This window comes from Salminus brasiliensis, chromosome 8 (genome assembly GCF_030463535.1).
Source record: "Salminus brasiliensis chromosome 8, fSalBra1.hap2, whole genome shotgun sequence".
Lineage (NCBI taxonomy): Eukaryota > Metazoa > Chordata > Actinopteri > Characiformes > Bryconidae > Salminus > Salminus brasiliensis.
The window spans coordinates 9,098,745-9,118,789 of record NC_132885.1 but is presented as its reverse complement, the minus strand read 5'-3'; the positions used below and the strand labels follow the sequence as shown (position 1 = coordinate 9,118,789).

Here is a 20,045-nt window from a genome sequence, read left to right as displayed (position 1 = left end):
CATATGGTTGCAGTGAACTCTTCTTCTGATGGTGTTGTTTTCCATAGGGCAGAGTCCTGTTTATTTGAGGTAAATTAGACATATAGATTTTTAAATTAGATATCTTAGTGTTTCTTGTTTTGTGGACAAGGTCATTACATTTTTGATTTATCAAAAAGGCCTACTGATATTGATCTGAGACATCTGAGGCTGGTTCAAGATGCTCACAGTAGACAATACAATCATTTGCTTTTGGTGCCTTCTGCCATCTGTCAAAAGCCATATTGTGCAGATGAATAAATGCCATGAAGACTTTGTCTGCAATCAGCAGAAGTATGTTTGGAGAAAAACAAAAAGGTAAAAACATTTAATTTTATGAAATACACACCGGTCCAACTGTTAAGCATAAGGGTGCATCGACCATGCCTTAAGCCTGTGCTGCAGCCAGTGACACAGGGAACACTTCACTGTTAAGGGGAAGAATGTACTCAATAAAATACCAGCACATTCTGTAAGCAAACTTCACACCATCTGTAAGAAGAGGAAGATCTCTACAGCAGGATACTGATTCTAAACACACCTCTAAATCCACAATAGACCACCTCAAGTGGCGCTACAAGTACCCCTCAAAAGAGCAGTGCATGCAAGACAGCCCAAAAACAATGGGGAAAATTTCCCTGCACAAGACGCTTTCTGCAAAACGTTTTAGTGGATGCAAAGCACTACCATCTGTCAAAGACCATACTGTACACACCACAAACATCCATGAAAGAGTCATTAAACATGAAACTATGTAGAAATACAAGCAATAGCTTCGAACCAGCCTTGCCTTGCAACTGAAAGACACTCTTTGTCCAACTTAAAGTCTGTAGATGATCATCTGAAGTAGATCAAGTCCTACACAGGTTCCACACTGAAACTGTGCGCAAGTTTGGTTACTGGTGTGATTGTTTCCATTCTCAAAACCACAACTGTGATTCAATTAATAGCCTCAATTCACAACCCTCAACCTCTGTCGATCTGCCGAGTTTCAGCACAGCTTGGAAATCCCTGATTTATGAGCATAAGCCACATCAAAACTTGCTTCACCACCCACAAGAGCTTACAGCAGCTGCTGATTGGCCTTCTGAAGTTCAGTCAAGCAGCAGCTCCAGTTCTGTAGCTGTGTAGGTGGCTCCACTGCAAAGTTGAATATGATGCTTTTGGGCCATCAGTGCAGCGGTTCAGGAGCATGGCCATATCCTCACTAACAAAGCCGAGTGCTCCTCTTTAATCTGCATCAGCAGTATTTAATAAAGGAGCTTAATTTTAATGTTTTCTTTTCCGCTCACGCGTTCCTCCCTGACTTTCTGCTTCAGTAAACAAACCCTAGCAACGGTAACCACGGTAACAGACATTACAGCTCTGATGCAAAGAAGTGCCACCAAATAGGAAGTGAAGCTCTTCAGTCACGGGCAGCCGCTCTCCCACGGACAAAAATCTATTGCAGCCGAACGGGATCCTCTGGACTGTGAGCAAAACTCTTAATGAGAAAGTTCTCAGAAGCGGTCTGATTAAGTGCATAAACCACCATCAGGCATTTAAATATTCATTGGCTTACTCTATCAACGTCGGGGCTGGGGGGAGAAGGGGGGTGTACAGAGTAAAATGGGGCAAACAATGGGACAAAGCTTTGGTGATTAAAGGAGTAGTTTGGTGAAAAATCATATGACCACAACTTGCTTTGAGGACCCTTGTCTCAGGTGTAGTCCATGAATCAAGACATCTGGTGTCGCAATTAAGCTATTAATAGAGATATCAGGTAAATAAACTGTAGTATAAACAAAACTCAGGCTTTATTGTGGCTGATGCTGCTGTTTTTAGCTGTGAAATGTACTTTTGTCCAGCACTTTATGCATAGGCTACTATACTAAGCGCACTATCCTGAATGTGCTATGAATAGTGAAGTACTACTTTTACAAACTATTCAGCACAGTATAGATTCTACTTGATTTAACTACAATAAAAATACACAATTCTGCTCATTTCCTTTTGGAATTCTGCATTCTGGATAACGTGGACCAATTAAGCTAGAATATAACACTTGGCTGCAACCGGCAAAGTAATGTTTGGAGAAAAAAAGGTGCAGAATTTCATGAAAAGCACCCCTCTCCAACTGTTAAGCTCAGTGGTGGATAGATCATGCTTCAGGCTTGTGTTGCAGCCAGTAGCACAGGGAGCGTTTCACTGTTAAGGGGAAGAATGTATTTAACTAAATAGCAGCAACTTCTGGAAGCAAACACCACACTCTCGGCAAATGTAAATAGGATGGCTTCAGCACATTGATTCTTAACATTTCAAAATCCAGAATGGACTACCTTGAGAAGTGCAGGCTAGAGGCTAGAGGCCCTCACAGTTTCCCAACCTAAACATCATTGGAAACTGTAAATAGACCTCAGAAGAGCAGTGCAGCAAGACGGCCCAGAAAACGAACGAACAGATTTTTGCTAAGAACTGGCAAAAATTCCTGCAGACAAGAAGTGAAAGACTCTTCGATGCTACAAACAACATTTACAAGCTGCAATACCAGGCATAGAGGGTGTTACTAAGTACTGACAATGCAGGTTGCCCAAACCTTTGCTTTAGATCCTTTTGCTGTTTGGTCATTTTAACTGTGAAAGAATTAAATTAAATAAAAAATGATGTTTATGCCTTATGTCTTTTGGAAATCAGGTCATCCTTTACTCGCTTAGCTTTTCACAGTAACAGACATTTTAACTAGGGGTGCCCAAACGCCTGCAAGCCACTGTATACCCTACTTAAAATTTCAACACCCTAACTTAAGGTCTGCCAAACACCTTCTAGTGTGCAGCTACTTCAGACACCAAACATTTCTTGGCAACTCCAGTACTGTGCAAAAGTTGTAGGCACCTGGAAGACTAGAATGAAGAAGCTGCTTATCTGGGCATTAAGTGTTTATTTGCTCAGTAAAACACTGATATTACAATAAATACTAATAACATTCCTACAGAAAGTGGTGGTGGTTCTCCATCACTGTGTTCATCATTAGAACATCTCCAAAGTTCTCCTAATGGAGTCTAGTATTATTTAGAGTTCTCCTCATATCAACACTTGGTTTGGTGGTAAATCAGGGCTTAATGATGGTAAATCAGGTGAGCTGCTGCTGCTGCTGATGATGATGATGGAGTTGAACAAATCCACGCTGTGCTGGCTGGACTGGGGGGCGTCCAGGAGAAACCTGGAGGAACCAAGCTCTGCTCTTCAGACTAACTCACAAGATCTCACCTATTTCTTCAGAATGAGAAGCTTTTCTTATTTTTTACTGGATTTCTGTTTCTGGAGTTCTTACAGTAAAAGCTCTCCTATTGCTGGGAGAAATGCTTAAAATACTGTGCTTCTACACAGTTCTGAATGTTTGGGGTACGCATCTCAAAATTATAACTTATTGTGATGCACTTGACTCCTGCAATCCCACACTGCCTCAATCTCCACCCCTCAGGCCAAAGGGCAGGTGGCACCTCCAAACCTCTGCAGTGAACGGTTTCCACAATGCCAATCTAAAAGAAGAATCTGTACATGATACCGTACTTTCCATCATCCCAAGCCGTACTGCGTATTATTTTCGCTGACAGCTGACACTTGGGTGTGTGCAGAGGGTGTTAAAAGGCAGATATAAGACATGGGCCGCTTTCCAAATCGTTTCGCTCATCTTCCTTTCTCGCCTCCTCTCCTGGTCATCGAGTTTGTAGTGCTTGAGACGACAGAGCGAGGGTGAGAGATCAGAAGAGATAACAAGGTACAAAAACACCCTAATCACCTTGAAGCGATCTAAATTTAACGTGACTTGGCATCACACACAAGCGAGCGGTCTTCTGAAAAGATGCAGGAAACAATCCAAACCACTAAGTCTGATGTCAGTTTAGAATGGAAATCTGCACCTCAGGGCTGAAGGGGGAAGGGAACACTCTTCTTAATTAAAAACTGGGCGACTTTCACATACACCACTCTTCCCATAGAAGTATAAAGGAGACCCATACTTTTATGGGTCTCCTCCATCATCCTTCAGCACAGCAACAGGGCACTCAAAGCCTTCAAGAAGATGTCTAAGGGAACTGCTAGTTTGGGCAGACTTTGGCAGGTTAGCAAATATTTCTGGGTTGCGAATAAACGGAGGGGGGCGGAGCCAAATGTTCTAGACTAAAGAGGACTTCCCAGTAAGAAGAATTCCCACTGAAAGTGTAACTTGTTCCCAACCTTGATTTGAACTGAATACTCTGGAGATAGGCCTGAACAGTTCCATTCAAAAGTATGGACACACCTGAATATATGCTTGTGTCTCTATGCATAACCATTACACAAGCCAAACGTGTGGCGCAACAGATAACACCACTACCTGCCAGTGAGCTACCACACCATGTGGGAGACCAGGGTTCGATTCCCAGTCTGGGTGACTGTGCTGTGCTACATCAATAAGAGTCCTTGGGCAAGACTCCTAACACTACATTGGCCCACCTCTGTAATACGAGTAACCTTGTAAGTCGCTCTGGATAAGAGCGTCTGCTAAATGCCATAAATGTAAATGTTTGGAAGACCCCATTTTCAGTGACAGATTTCACAGATGTTTTCATCCTCACAACCCAACACACACACACACACATACAGAACAGAACACCCCACACTTGTTGTTTGAGATTATGCTCATGCGCTCTCAAACAACAGTCTGTCTCTCACAACATAACCTCCCAGAAGTCCCTCCTCATGAATAAGTAGTACACTAAAATAAATATGGTAGATTGCAGCAGGACATAGGCTGCTCATTTTGATGCAACAAACAGTGTTACAGGATATATTCCATATATATATTCCATATACACACACACATGAAGGGCTAAGTAGAGGAAGGGCCAAGGTGCGTATGATTGGGTTTGCTACCTGGGCTCTGCAAGCTGCCACTGTTGGGCCCTTGAGCAAGGCTCTTAACCCTCTCCGGACTGCTCTGTGGCATGTGTGCTCACAGTCACTGTGTGTGTTTGCTCACTGGTGTGGTATCTGGTGAATATGGTTGTCTTGTCTTAGGGTGTCAAGACTGTTGTTTTTGACAGTCTAGAGTCAAATAAACATCCAATGAACAGCCTTAGTCCATACCCTTTCCTAGCAGTCTAAAGAGGGCTTAAAATAGACCTGAATAGGGACCCTGATCTAATCTGCAAGTACATGAAAAAAGACCAGCCGGGTAAACTGTATTGACCGTTAATGTCTTTAACCCCTTAACACTCTAAGGCTTATTACACACTAAGGTGTATTGCTCATTAACTACTGGGACTTCTGAACAAACTGGTGGGGCTATTCTGTGTTATAGAAGTTTGTAAAAGCACTTTCTGTTTTAATTTCTCAAAAGATACAAAAAGAGGAAAGTGCTAATAGATAAATGCTAAAAAAAAAAAACTAAATTATGGGGCCACACTGTAGGTTATTAAAGGCTATTAAAAGGGTATTTTAAAAAAAGAGTTTACCATTTTGTTGGAGTAACTTTCTCTACTGTAAAGGGAAGGCTTGCTGTGGGAATTTGATAACATTCAGTGACAAAAAAGTATTGGATGGAGCGCTAACTTTCATGTTTATCTGCTCAAAGAGTCCTATTAAATTGGCAGTTCTTTTCTATTTACACATTTGCACATCCGTGTCATCAACTACTGCAACTTACAGAAGCTGAATGCTTTCCTTAAAAGGGGTGTCCACAAGTATTTGGATATATAGTGGAATTTCAAGTTTTGATGCCATATATTGTCCAAATGTAAAACATCTAACATGAAAAAAAGAAAGCTCTTCTATGAGTAGGTGGGCCCAACCAGTTGACAGCTACTGTATATGCTGACTCAGTCTAGTCCAATATGGCCAACCCCGCACTCTCACCCTCTCACTCTCACTTTCTAAGCTGGGATATGCAAAAAGAAGAATTTCAATGTATTGTATAATGCCAATAAAGAGGACATCATCTTCAAAAAAAGACCAGGAGCTTGTGTGTTGTGGCAGGATTCTACATTAAAATAAGTTCATTGTGGTCAGCAAACAATGTCATCATCTCTTCATCTGTAATTTCATAATACCAGAGCCCAACTGAGTAAAAGTGTACAGCGTTTGGGTTAGGCATCGGGATTAGCATTCGTCTAATCCGAACTATAATAAATCAAAACGATTATCTGCAGAGCCCTGACCCCGTAAGCCAGGAAAATCAAGCCATCAAGCCAGGACATGGCTTCCTTTTCGAGGGAAGATCTGTCCGATGCTAAAAACAGGCACTGTTACAGTGTTTGCTCACTGGTAAACCACTATCCACAACCAACTAAACATTCACAAAGACACCACCACATTTACATTTGTGACATTTGTAGAGTAACTTACACTGGAATCCTGTTATGCACAGCTGAGTGGTAGGAAAATGGCTCGGATGGTCAAGAACAACCCAAGAACTTGCAAGAACACCAGTGTCGCTTTCTACAGCCAAGCGAATTTTACCATTGCTGGCCACATGGACCACAAAAAGCCTTCTAAAGGTTTAATGGTCAAGTGATATAAAAATTGAGTTGTTTGGCCACAATGACCAGAGGTAAAGCTCTGCATCAACTACTGTTAAGCATGGTGGTGGAAGCATCTGTGCAACTTAAAGGCAGTTCCCGGGGGTCACAAGTTCAAATCCCAAGCCATGTCGTTTAGCCATTAGTAGTCTGGAGTCTCAGAAAGCACAATTGACACAATTGCTCTCTCTGGGTGGGTAGATGGTGCCCTCACTTGGCATCACTCTTACAGAAGGGTTGGTTGGCACAGGTGTCTGTTAGCTGGTGTGGTGGTGCTTGTTTCTCAGAGTGTGTAGGTTGCCCGAAGATTGCTGCATTGACTGACTTTGCATATATCGGAGGAGACGTGTTAAGTCCGTACCCTCCTGGTGTCAGGAGCATTGCTAGTGCTAGGGGGAGCTACGAATGGGTGGGTAATTGGCAGTACCAAATTGGGAGAAAGGGGGAAAAATTTAACAAAACAAAAAATAGGTGCAATTTAAGGGGCATTTAACCAAATATTACATGTGATGTATGTTTAATTTTGTACTGATTTTAGAACACTTAAAATAATGAAAGGTTGTGCACCAAATTCTTGTTTATTTCTATTAGATATGTATGCAGTACACTAATTCTGACCCAGAAAAAGAACAGTTCAGATAACTCATCCGCCCAATATTGTCAAAGCATCCATGTCCATAATGAGTGTAAGTAAACATCTGAGGACAACTGTAGCCAGGCAAACATGGTGCAAGGACTCTAAGTGTAGCGCTGTGCGCCTGCCAGGCCAGGGAATCAAGCCCCAGTCTGCCACAGGGAGCACAATGTTGTTACCCACTACTTTACACCAACCGCTAATGACATCTCACAGTGTCACACTGTTTAACAATCATGCCAAACCAGCTACTACGCTTTGTAAAAATTAACCAAAGAAGTCCAAGACCAAGCATATCCCTATCACTATGTTTGACTAGAAGCTGACTAATTGCGTTACAGTTTATGCTTGATTAGTTGCCCCAACACAATCTCCCTATAGGGCCCTGAGGCCCAGCTTCAGCTATAACCACTCTATCATTAATTATTGGTATGAGGAAGGGCTTAAATCAGAGGATCTAGTGCATTAGCTCCAGCCTATCCTCCCCCAGCATGATGTACCTGCCAGGCAGGCACTCAGTCAGAGGCTGTGCACTCCCCCGCTAGGCTGTGGTAAGGTATTAATAACCCTTGGCTGGGAGATTGCACTGCCTGCCTGCTCGTAACCCTGCCAGGATATTATGTCACAGCACAACTGAGGAGGATCAACGTGTCTGGTTGATCCTCCGTCTAGCAGGGGCAACAGTCTGAGACCGCATATGTGAACGCACTCAGAGGGAGGAAAATCCCTCTGCAAATGGCACTGTGGCTTCCATTCATTAGAAAGAAATGGGGAAAGGGAACTGCACATCCTGCCAGACAAACGTTTGACACAAGCTCGAGTCCAGTCTCTACGAGATCTTCCGTTCAGATGAGCTCAGATGAGCAGCCGTGTATATTTTTAACAGCAACACAGTGTTGCAACACATGCATGGTGTCGGGAGAGCGAGGCACAAATTAAACCAAGGCACAAATTAAACCAGGGAAAAATACGACAGATTTATTATGTAGTATAGATATAGATGTAGTATAGTATAGATTTTTCTCGCCATGTTTTGTTACAGCCTCTTTTTACTGATCATGTTCATTTGGATGGCATTATTTTTTAATTTGGTTTAAAAAAAAACATAATTTGTCATTGTTGTGCAGCAACCTCGTATTTTCATTCTTGCTGTTTTTCATTTTCTGACACTGACAGCTGTTCTTTACATTGTGTAAAAAAATCATGATGAATGTACCAATAGAGATGCTCCAAAATGACTATTAGGAATAAAAAGTTTTCCAAAGTTACACAGGTTTTTCCTTCTTCTGGGCCATTTTGGAAATACTGTTGCAACAAGCCCCCCAGTCTGGTCCACTGAACCCTTCTAATGGGGTACACTGTAACATTTGCACCCCCTTTACTCACTTCTAAACTTTTTATAAACAGCTGGTCCTGGGAACAAGGTTTCTTGCTCAAAAATGTGGAGAATAATTTGGCAAAACAAGACAAAAAGCTGGTTGCTGTAGGTTGTGCTCTGCTCTCCCATAAGACACACAACAGTCAGTCCATATTAAAGTAGGACAGAACAACCTTGTCTTGACAGTATACATGTATGCTCTCCTGCTAAAGACTAGGGATTATCATTAATGATCAGTAAAAACTGATTATACAATCATTCATTAATAATAGTCGCTACTGCTGTGGACAGCTAGTTAATTTTCGCTCCACCCCAATAGCCACGGTCTAGCCTCTACTAGTCTCTACTGTCATGTAAATTATGGCTTTACTGTTTATTGTTTCTATTAATTGTGTTTCTTGTCTGCATCTGTTTCCTGATGAAACTACATCTTGCCTGTTGTGACTTTGTCTAGATTTAATTCCATTTTTATAAATAATCGTAAGTTAAACATACTTACTGTTCCACACGCTAAAATTAAACAACTTAAATATGCAATTTAATACAATGCAATTAAGCATGCCTCTACATTCTCTTTGGGGAAGGAATGCAGTCCTATTTAAGCACTGTGTATATCTATAACAGTATTCTTAGAGAAGCACATTGTGCCACAGTTTGTTATGATGATAACAATAAAAATAATAACATATTGCCTACCCCAAGGTCAAAACATGCACTACTGTTTAAGTAGGTGAGCCAATTTACTTGAGGAAACCCACCAGACTCTCTGACTGTGACAGACGAGCATGATGCAAACCGCCGTTTATAAGCCTCCATTACTTCCATTGCTTGCTACATCACCTCCACAGCTCCAGCGCAAAACCTGCTACTCCACACATCCCGCCATTAAACCTCCATTAAAACAATTTCTCATCCAAAATAAAAGATCTAAGGGTACGGTACGTGGGTGCAGGTGAAGAGTCTCGTTGTTGCAGAAGTCGGTGAAGCAGCAGTTGCGTTTGGAGACGTTCCTGGAGCTGTAGCAGAACACCTGGCCCTTCAGCTGGCTGGGAGAGAGGCACGACTTCACAGCCTCTTCTTTCCCGTTGATCAGCATCACTGAATTCCAGCATGCACCCTCAGCCTCCGTCTCACAGGTGTGATTCACACATAGCTGACACACGCACTTTAGAGCTGCAACCACAAACAGACAGAAATGGGGGAAAATAATGAATATTAGGGAGGATTAGATTCGATTCGCTGCTGCTTGATTTTCCCATATAGAGTTGCAGTACTCTCTCCATTCTGCAGTAAACTCAACACTGTCATTTTTAGCAAGCCCTATTCTTCATTTAATAAATCAGAAGAGCTTTGTATTAATATATCAGACTTGCTTAATCATGCTAATTAAGCTGTTTTCTGTGTTCGGTCCAACAAACATTTCAAGCCAGTTTCCCAGACCCAGATTAAAGCTAAACTAAGTAATAAACTGAAGTGCAAGGCCCTTCACCCTCTCTGCTCCACTGTGTGTTTGATCACTAGTGTGTATGTGTGTGTACATGGCTCTATACTATATGGGCAAAAGTATTGGGACACCTGTTTGTTTGTTCGTTCATTCATTGTTTCTTCCAAAATAAAGGGAATTAATAAAAAAGTGTATCCTGCTTTTGTTGAAGTAACTCTACTGTATCTACTGTCCAGGGAAGAAGGCTTACTACTAATTCTAGATTCTAGAGCACTGCTGTAAGGATTTGATTGCATTCGGCAACAAGAGCATTAGTGAGGTCAGGATGTTAGATGATCACCACCCCACCTCACCCCCCACTGCCCAGCTCATCCCAAAAGTACTGGATGGAGCACCATAAATCTAGAGGACACAGTTCCATTGCTCCACAGCCACATAGTATAGCCTCACACTTCAGTTCAGGGGTCTGGCTAATACTAGAACACTCAACCTGATCTCTAAAAACATTTATAGCACTCAAACAATCGTATGATCTATTGCCGTTTTTTTTACTGGGTTTTAATACTGGGTTTTGAAATCAGTTTTCTGATTCAACAACCAACTTTCTATCCTACTATTTTGGAACTTGATCTTCTTGAACTTTCCGTCCAGGCATTACAATGACTTATGCCAACATTTTTTCCGCAATTACCCACCCTGTAAACACACAGCACACTGCTACATTCTTTACTCCATTCTTTAAAAATACATTTCAAAAATCGCCTTTCGTTGTCCTTATGTTGCTCCAAACTATCAGCCAGAAATAAACACCAAGAAGAAAGGAATAATCCTGTTAACTTCTATTTTCCGTTGCTATCCAGTGGCCACTAACTCCTTGAGTGGAGCTTTTTTAGGTTGCGTAACTCAGCCCATGCTCTTAGACTGCAGGGGAAAGCTGTGTAATGCTGCTTAGGCTAACACCATGCTAATCTCAAGCTGCTCTCCGTGCACCTGTCCTGCTTTCAGAGGCAGTGCTGGTCGTGCTCTCCTTTCTGGGAAAAAGGAATCCAGAAAAACAGGCAGAATCTCATGCTGCAGGAGAAGGAAGGGCTTCCTTTTCTCTCCTTATAAGAACAGTGGAACATCATTGAACACCTGTAGTCCTGGATAATGCAATCCAGCCAGTAAGACAGGGGTCAAAAGGCAAGGTCAACCATGCTAGACGTAAAGCTCAATTCACACTGCAAGACACTAAAATAGCCTTCTTCATATTTTGACGTGCCAGTAGCTTTGCTCTTTCGGTTAGATCTTTCATGCATGCTACACTTTATGGACAAAAGTATTAGGACACCTGCTCATTTACGGTTTCTCCCGAAATCAAGGATATTAAAAAAAGAGGCGCAGAGCAGCACTTTTACACCAGCAGGTTCACTCCAGCAGTTTCAGGACAGTGGCACTGAACGCATGCATGGTTGTGCCGTGAAGACCAGCGACTCTTTGGAGAAGGGTGTGATTACTGACTGTTTGTATGTTTGCCACGCAAATTTCCATTCAGGAAGGGATGTCTTTATTATTTCAATAAATATGAAGCCAGTGTAAGCCTGTCTGACACAGTTTTATTCCTCCACACTTTTCAGATGTCAACATAACTCATTAGCTTACCCAGGCCACATACGCTAAAGTATGTGTAATATTTACCCTGTGACTGTCTATATGTGTTTAATAACTGAAGTTTGGTTCAGCCTAAAGGTTCATTTTATGCTTGGTTTGAGGCAAAATTTTATTCCTACATATATTTTGCAATATTAAACATAAATCCCACATATTAGCTGAGCCAACTATCAACTTTGAGGTTAAATTCAATTGTAACTGAGCCATTCTGCTTTAGTCTAAAGCTATATAATGTTAACAATAATAATAATAATAATAATAATAATAATAATATAATGTACCCAACACATAAAAAAATCTGAAATATTGATTAGCCTCGCTTAGATAAACCTAAACAAGTGTCCGTGTTTGTGATGAATGCAACTGGCCTTAAACTGCTGGTGGCATGAAACTGACATATTATACTTGTATTACATTACTGACATTTTATACTGTGTGTAAAACTATAATATATGATCCAATATAACTGACTTCCCTGACAATCTGGCTACAAGTTACTTTAAAATGTTACACTACAATCACTTAATTTTTGCAAATGTGATTATTTTACAGTGTTATTATTGTGCTATGGCTTCTGTTAACATGCCAATATATTGAGAAAAGGTGGTTTCCTCAAGGTGACTGTGTAGGGGGCTCTGAGTGGCTCATGTGCTGCCACTATGGCCCAGTGGCCATGGGTTCAAGTCCTGAGCCATGCCGCTTTGCTCAATATGTGCTGGATGCCTAGCAGATCCACATGGGAGCTAGTTCAAAAATAAGGAGGTGGCTGGTTTTGCATGTAATGGAGGTGATGTGTTAAATCCTTACCCTCCTACTGTCAGGAGCATTGCTAGTGCTTGGGGGGAGAGATGAACAGGTGGGATTTTTGGCAGTACCAAATTGAAAGAAAAAGGGAAATTTATGAGGGAAATATATAAATTTAAAACAGATGCATTCATCTGAATGGGCTTTTAAGATTTTGTTGACCTTATCATAACAGATCACTGGTGGGTCTATGTCTTAATGGTTGGTATTCCCATCCTGCATCAATGTGAAAGACATAGCTACTGAATCAATGAGTGATTAATGCAGCTTAGCTATGCTCTGCGTCCTTCTTTCTACCAGATCTACCAGATCTACCAAATAGTGGCAATGGTCTCCTGCAGGACCTGACACATCTATCACAGCCACAGGCACTGGAGGGATGTGTTAAAGCAATGAGACCTTCCTGGTATTTTGAAAGAGTGACTATAGTCTAATGTGTCCTCTTTACTTCCCTCCTTTTCTAATGCCGCTGTTTTTGGCTTGTTAAAGCTAGTGTAGCATGTTGCTCTGTCTTAGTCTTGTTTGGTCCTAGTCTCTGGGTTTGTTTTGCACCGTCATGTGCATAGCAGCATATGGCTCTGTTTGTGTGCTGTCCTTGGTTCCTCCCTGTCATTGGTGGTCTCACCTGTTCCTCTTCTGTAGCCCCACCCTCTCGTTCTTTATCTTCCCCTGTGTTGCTTGCATTAATGGTGTTTCTAATGGGTTTTCAGAACTTTTTTAAGCGTTGTTCTCCTGGATTCCTTGTTTTGGAGTTGTAGTTTAATGCCCTTATGTTTTCTGTCATGGATATGTCCACTCTTCTCAGCTCTGTGAATTATTTGGTCGGATACTATTAAAAGTCAAATGAAAGGAACGTGCACTTGCATCCTGCCTAAACCCCTCCAATCGTGACAGCTAGGTTCACAGAAGCTAACCTGGAGCAAATGCTGAACCACTCCGAGTGAAACGCTTCAAACCATAGCATTTAATTTTCTGATTCTCTTACTGTTACTGATGTAATTTACCTAATTGATTTTCTGTTGTACACTGCAGACAGCCGAGCCTTACACACAGGCCTGCCCACTTTCCCATCCACCATGAAGATGTATTTTACATCAAATTCAATTCGAGCGGGTGGCTGAAATTGCTTTTCCTAAGAAGGTTTCCTTGCAGAGTTAAGCTCATAAATTCAGCAGCGCTATGTGAAGTATGCTTCCTCAAACCAATATCATAAGCTGTTTGCTCCTTCTTCCAGCAGCCAGTGGAACCCTTTCTTACCCTTTCTGCTCCTCTTAATACTACAGCTCATAGAAAAAGGGCTAATGTTTAGCCTCTAATTCCAATGTTTTTCTGCCTTATTGCGAAGCCAAGGCGAGACGATAAAGCACCGGCAGTCTGTGATGTCTCCATGCCAACGTTTCACACCTCTGGAACAAATTACTCCTCTGGCTGGACTTAAGACGGCCACATGAGATAAGATGCACCGCACACAGATGCGGAATACATGAGCTCACCTCACAGAGTCCGTTAAGAAACACAGTCAGTCTTTAAATACATTTCCTTTCGTTTCAGCAAAGCATACAAAGCCTATCAGCACGCAAGCGTGAGGACCAACACGGTGTACTTCTTCCAAAGAGGACCTGCCAAAAATGGCCAAGGCCACTGCTGGACTATGTCAAAGTTTACTAGCTAGGAACACGACAAACATCCATACCCTGGGAACGTCTTCGTCACAGCCAGTTGTAGCAATTCCTGACTGAACTTCTGCAGATTTTGCAATAACTGCTGGTTGGTTTGAGTTCAGCTTGAGAAACAAAGGATTCCTATGGTGTCCATGACAACAAATATTTACAAATGGGTACAAGAACTACAGGCTTCTTAGTATTTCAGTGAACAAACTGTTTTTCATGGAAAAACATTTGCCTCAGACATATTCACCATGACCAGTCTGCTAAGCCTCAGAACTATTTTTCTGGTTTCTTTGCTCACATTGAGAGGTACGCTGGCTCTGACGTTGGCTTAATGACATGCTTCCAAAACCAGGTCAAAAGCAGGAATTTCAAGAAAACAAAGTAGTATCTCAGTCAACATCTTCTCGCATTATTGGGCTTGGGCACTGAATGTCAGGAGCAGGGCTTCAAATACAAGCCAGCAAATCCTGAATGCACTGAATTCGAACTAAATCTACCCCTAAAGTGGGAGATCTGGCAGGTTTTGGAGGATAAAAATGATAAAAAAGCCTGGGAGGGAGTACACACCCCCAAAAATAAAGGCATAAATGGTTTATTGAGTAATGCCATAGAAGAACCAGTTTGGGTTCCATAGTGAACCATGTTTGTAATAGGCATGTGTGCAAATGGAGAACTTTCTAAAGGTCTAAAGTACCTTCACTTGATGAAAAGGTTCTTTACCAAATGAAAGGTCTTCACATTCTTCACAAATCTCTTTTTATTAAATTATTTTAAATACTTGAAGTCCTTTTCCTTGCTACCATTATTTACAATCTACACTCTTAAAAATGAAGGCGCTTCAAATGGTTCGGCTTTGAGTGATGCCTTAGAAGAACTACTCTTGGCTCCAATGGGAACATTGTTGTTCCTCTTGGCTCCAATAGGAACATGGTTAAGAACAATGTTCCCATTGGAGCCAAGAGTAGTTCTTCTAAGGCATCACTCAAAGCCGAACCATTTGAAGCGCCTTCATTTTTAAGAGTGTAGATTGTAAATAATGGTAGCAAGGAAAAGGACTTCATGTGGGAACAAGCAATTGAACTGGGTCAACTGAACACTGATACATTGATTCATTCAAAGTATTTAAAATAATTTCATAAAACGAGTTCATTTGCGTCTTGCTTCTTATTTTTAAGGACCTATTCTTTTATACCTTAAACTAGGGTTGGTTGATATATTGTCTATATCTGTAATACCATGATATTAACTTTCTGTGATGTTAGACCTTAGTGTGATTATATTTTTGTGACAGATAATGAGAATTATATGCATGAAATAATGGCAAATTGCAAAACAAGCAGTGTCCTTGTTGCCTAACAGTTTATTTATTTATTTAATTATTTTAAATCTTATTCGTTAACGTAACCGCAACCATATGTAATTAAGTGTGGTTTACGTTTTCTGTTGGTGTAACTTAAACGTAAACCTTAATAAAGGAATCCAATCCAAAACAAGCTGTGTCAGGTTTAATAAAAGACCCTATAAGAGATCACTGACTTTTTAAATGCAAATTTAAATATCATCTGATATGTAATATATCTGAAAACACTGTGATAAGGAATTACACCAACATTGCACAGCACCTTCATGTACCCTTGATTATAATTTCATTTCTGAGGACTTAAAGAGACTTAATCAGGATCATCTATGGAAAATTAATCTTGGACTAATGTTAATCTATGACCAGTGCTATTTCCCCAGGGTGCTCCTGATCTTTATTTAGGAATGTCTAATGCTTGGAAATGAAGTGCACAAAACAGCTTTTGTCAACACATGCTTCTGGCTATAGGGACTTATAAGTATCAGTCTCTCAGTCTACAAAACTGTGTGCATTTGTCAGAAAGTAACTGAAGACAGCAGGGAAAGCACTGGAAGCCAGCGCTACAGCACTGATTTCACATAATGACACATTTACACAGAAAAAGCAGGAAAACAGTTGTACATTAGACCTGGACCACCCTGCTGTACCCACTTCACTAAGGACAGCTAGGCTAATTCAGGTTGGACTATTAAATTAAGGAATAACCAGTGAATCAAGTGTGAAAATATATAAACAGATGAATCTAAAGGAGCCCAAGTTCATTTGAAACAATAAAAAACCTGTTAAATATAAAGCAACGTGAATCATACCCATTTAAAATGATGTAAAAATCTGACTACATGACAGCAACAAAAGCTGAGGTAATGAGGCAGTTTATGAATATATATATATATATATATATATATATATATATATATATATATATAGATAAAATATAGAATATATAGTGACTATGGCACCAAAGGCCAAGGCCAAGGAGTTATGGCCAAAAAGGTCCCTTTGGCCATGTGCTGTTAAACTGGTCTCATCAGCAACACCAACCTCTGCAACCATGCACTCTGCACTTCAACTGGAACTCCCTCTCTTTACCTAAGCTGTGTCCTGGTCTCTCCACCTGGACGATAGCTGCTATACTTATTCCCGCACTCTTCACCTTGTTTACATGTGTGATGCTGCTGTAATACCAGACTGGTCTGCCTCAGCACACACTGCTGAACTCCCTGTTTTACTCACGCGCATCACTGCTCTACGTCTTCATTCCATTTAACTGTTAGTGCAGGAACTTAGTTTGGACCGTAACTGGTCAGCTCTCATGAACACAGCTGCACACGTGCACACATTTGTATATTATTGTATTTATGTATGTGTGTGTTGTCTATTGTTTTTGCACTATTGTCTCATGTCGTACCTATTCTGCAGCAGAGACTTAGTCTAACAGTGTTTTGTTGCACTGTACAACCCTGTATTAGTATAATGACAATGAAACTGAATTTAATTTAACTGAATATATATATAAATATTTTTTATTATATTTAACATATTGTCTTGCATTCTTCTGTTTCTTTTGTACAATGTTACTACTAGAATGTGATACTAGATGCTAACTGCATTTTGTTGTTATCTATCTGAATATCTATTTATCTAAATATCTACCTATCTAAACAATTATCTGTCTAAATATCCATCTATCTAAATATTTACCTGTCTATCAACTATCTATCCATCTATTTCTCTATCTAAATATCTCTGTCTGTCTGAATATATATCTGTCTTTATATCCATATATCTAAACATCTATCTATCAATCCATCTAAATATCAATCTGTCTAAAGATTCATATATCTATCTGTATTTCTATCTGCCTATCAATTTATCTAAATATCTGTCTAACTATCTATCTGTCTATCTATCTGTCTATCTATCTATCTATCTGTCTGTCTATCTATCTATCTGTCTATCTATCTATCTGTCTATCTATCTATCTATCTATCTATCTATCTGTCTATCTATCTATCTATCTATCTATCTGACAGTCTATCTATCTATCTGACAGTCTATCTATCTATCTATCTGTCTGACAGTCTATCTATCTATCTGACAGTCTATCTATCTATCTATCTGTCTATCTATCTATCTATCTGTCTATCTGTCTATCTATCTGTCTGTCTATCTATCTATCTGTCAGTCTATCTATCTGTCTATCTGTCTATATCTGTCTATCTGTCTATCTATCTGTCTATCTATCTGTCTATCTATCTATCTGTCAGTCTATCTATCTGTCTATATCTGTCTATCTATCTATCTATCTGTCTATCTATCTGTCTATCTATCTATCTATCTGTCTATCTATCTGTCTGTCTGTCTATCTATCTATCTATCTATCTATCTATCTGACAGTCTATCTATCTATCTGACAGTCTATCTATCTATCTGTCTGTCTATCTATCTATTTATCTATCTATCTGACAGTCTATCTATCTATCTATCTATCTGTCTGACAGTCTATTTATCTATCTGACAGTCTATCTATCTATCTATCTATCTATCTATCTGTCTATCTATCTATCTATCTATCTGTCTATCTGTCTATCTATCTGTCTGTCTATCTATCTATCTGTCAGTCTATCTATCTGTCTATATCTGTCTATCTATCTGTCTATCTATCTGTCTATCTATCTATCTGTCAGTCTATCTATCTGTCTATCTGTCTATATCTGTCTATCTATCTATCTATCTGTCTATCTATCTGTCTATCTATCTATCTATCTGTCTATCTATCTGTCTGTCTATCTATCTATCTATCTATCTGTCTATCTATCTGTCTATCTATCTATCTATCTATCTGTCTATCTATCTGTCTGTCTATCTATCTATCTATCTGTCAGTCTATCTATCTGTCTATATCTGTCTATCTGTCTATCTATCTATCTGTCTATCTATCTATCTGTCAGTCTATCTATCTGTCTATCTGTCTATATCTGTCTATCTATCTATCTATCTGTCTATCTATCTATCTATCTATCTATCTGTCTATCTGTCTATCTGTCTATCTATCCGTCCGTCTGCCTGTCTGTCTATCTATCTATCTATCTATCTATCTGTCTATCTATCTGTCTATCTATCTATCAGTCTATCTATCTATCTGTCTATCTATCTATCTATCTGTCTATCTAAATATCTATCTAATTGCCTATGTTTTGGTTTGGCAGAAGACAGAAGGGTGCAGAGTATTAAAAAAGTTACTTGCAATAAAAGTCAAAATCCAGACAATTCAGAAATCCCTGTTTTATCCCACATTTTAGCTCCCAATAAGAGGACATGTCCAGGAAATCGAGGACATATGTCCACCCCACTGTAATTACACTATAAGTCCAAAAAGTGTGCAGATGCCATCACTCTCAATGCTCGTGCACTGCTGCTGCAGAGCGTCCCTTTCTATGGAGATTAAACTAAACGGCGCGCGCACCTGTGTCTGCAGCGGGTGCGCCTTAAAGTAGCTGACCTGAGTAATCAGCAGAGGGGGAGGAGGAGGGGGGGGGGGCTCCTCCAACGCACCAAGTTGTAGCTGTATGCGTACTATGGAGAATAACTCACCGTTACCCTGCAGTTTTATCCCTACACGCGCGCGCGATCGAGCAGCTGTCCCCCCCCTGATCTTTTGACTTCACGCGCCCTCCCAAAGCCCATTACATAATGCGCTCGTTTCGTTGCACAGAGACGGTCCAGAGTCCGCGAGCGACTGTTACAACCATAAAACGCGAGCGCACAGACTCTCCCGTTCACGACGGTCAGCAGGTTCGTGGAGGAGCAGCCCTGCGAACAACCCTCAGGCACGAACTGGACGATGTGACCGGACCAAGTTTGCCCAAAGCAAAACTGCACCATATGCGAGCGCGCCCCATCCCTCCACCCCAACCCCAACCCCAACCCCAAATGGGGCTTTTACCCCACTTACCTGTTCCGAGTTGGGTGAGCACAAGCACGAGCAGCGCCGCCCCGGCGCCGAGACACCTGAGCCCGCGCATGTCCAGCCCTACATCGGGCTCTTTCCTCGCTGGCGCGCGCACGCACACACACACGCACACACACACACACACACAGAGTGGACTAGCACGCAGCAGCTCTTGCAAAACAAATCACATCGCCCGTTTCCTTCGTCCTCTTTCCCTCGGCTACACTTTGCATTGCTGCACGCTAAATAACAAGCTCGAGCGCCGGAGTGTTGGAGGCGGGGGTGGAGTGGAGGGAGGTGTTTAGACCCCGCCCACTGGCTGTGGCTATAAGCGGATTAGAAAGGAAACACAGCGGGACGACGAGCTGAAGCCGGACTGACCTGCTGGACTCGACGTGTATCGGCTAGGCCAGTGATTCATCAGAATGGCAGGACTGGAGGAGGACCTGCAGGTTGAGGAGCACCTGTGGGCGCGAGGAGGTTAAAGGAGTGCTCTGAGATGGAGTTGGAGCACGGGTGGGTTAATGAGGTCGTGCAACAGTGAAAGAGGTCATGTGTGCCAGCTGGACACAAACACACAGGCATGACCTTCTCACACA

At 41.1% G+C, this 20,045-nt stretch overlaps 1 protein-coding gene across 1 annotated transcript in view; it reads right to left on the bottom strand.

The window, feature by feature from the left end:
• acvr1c (activin A receptor type 1C) overlaps positions 1 to 19,676 on the bottom strand; it is a 44,032-nt gene extending 24,356 nt beyond the window's left edge. The window contains exons 1-2 of the mRNA XM_072685535.1: positions 19,450 to 19,676; positions 9,509 to 9,739 (exon numbers count right to left, since the gene is read on the bottom strand). Of these exons, the coding sequence (XP_072541636.1) occupies positions 9,509 to 9,739; positions 19,450 to 19,519 (301 nt within the window). The 5' untranslated portion in view covers positions 19,520 to 19,676. The remainder of the gene's footprint in view (positions 1 to 9,508; positions 9,740 to 19,449) is intronic.
• Positions 19,677 to 20,045: the final 369 nt, after the last annotated feature.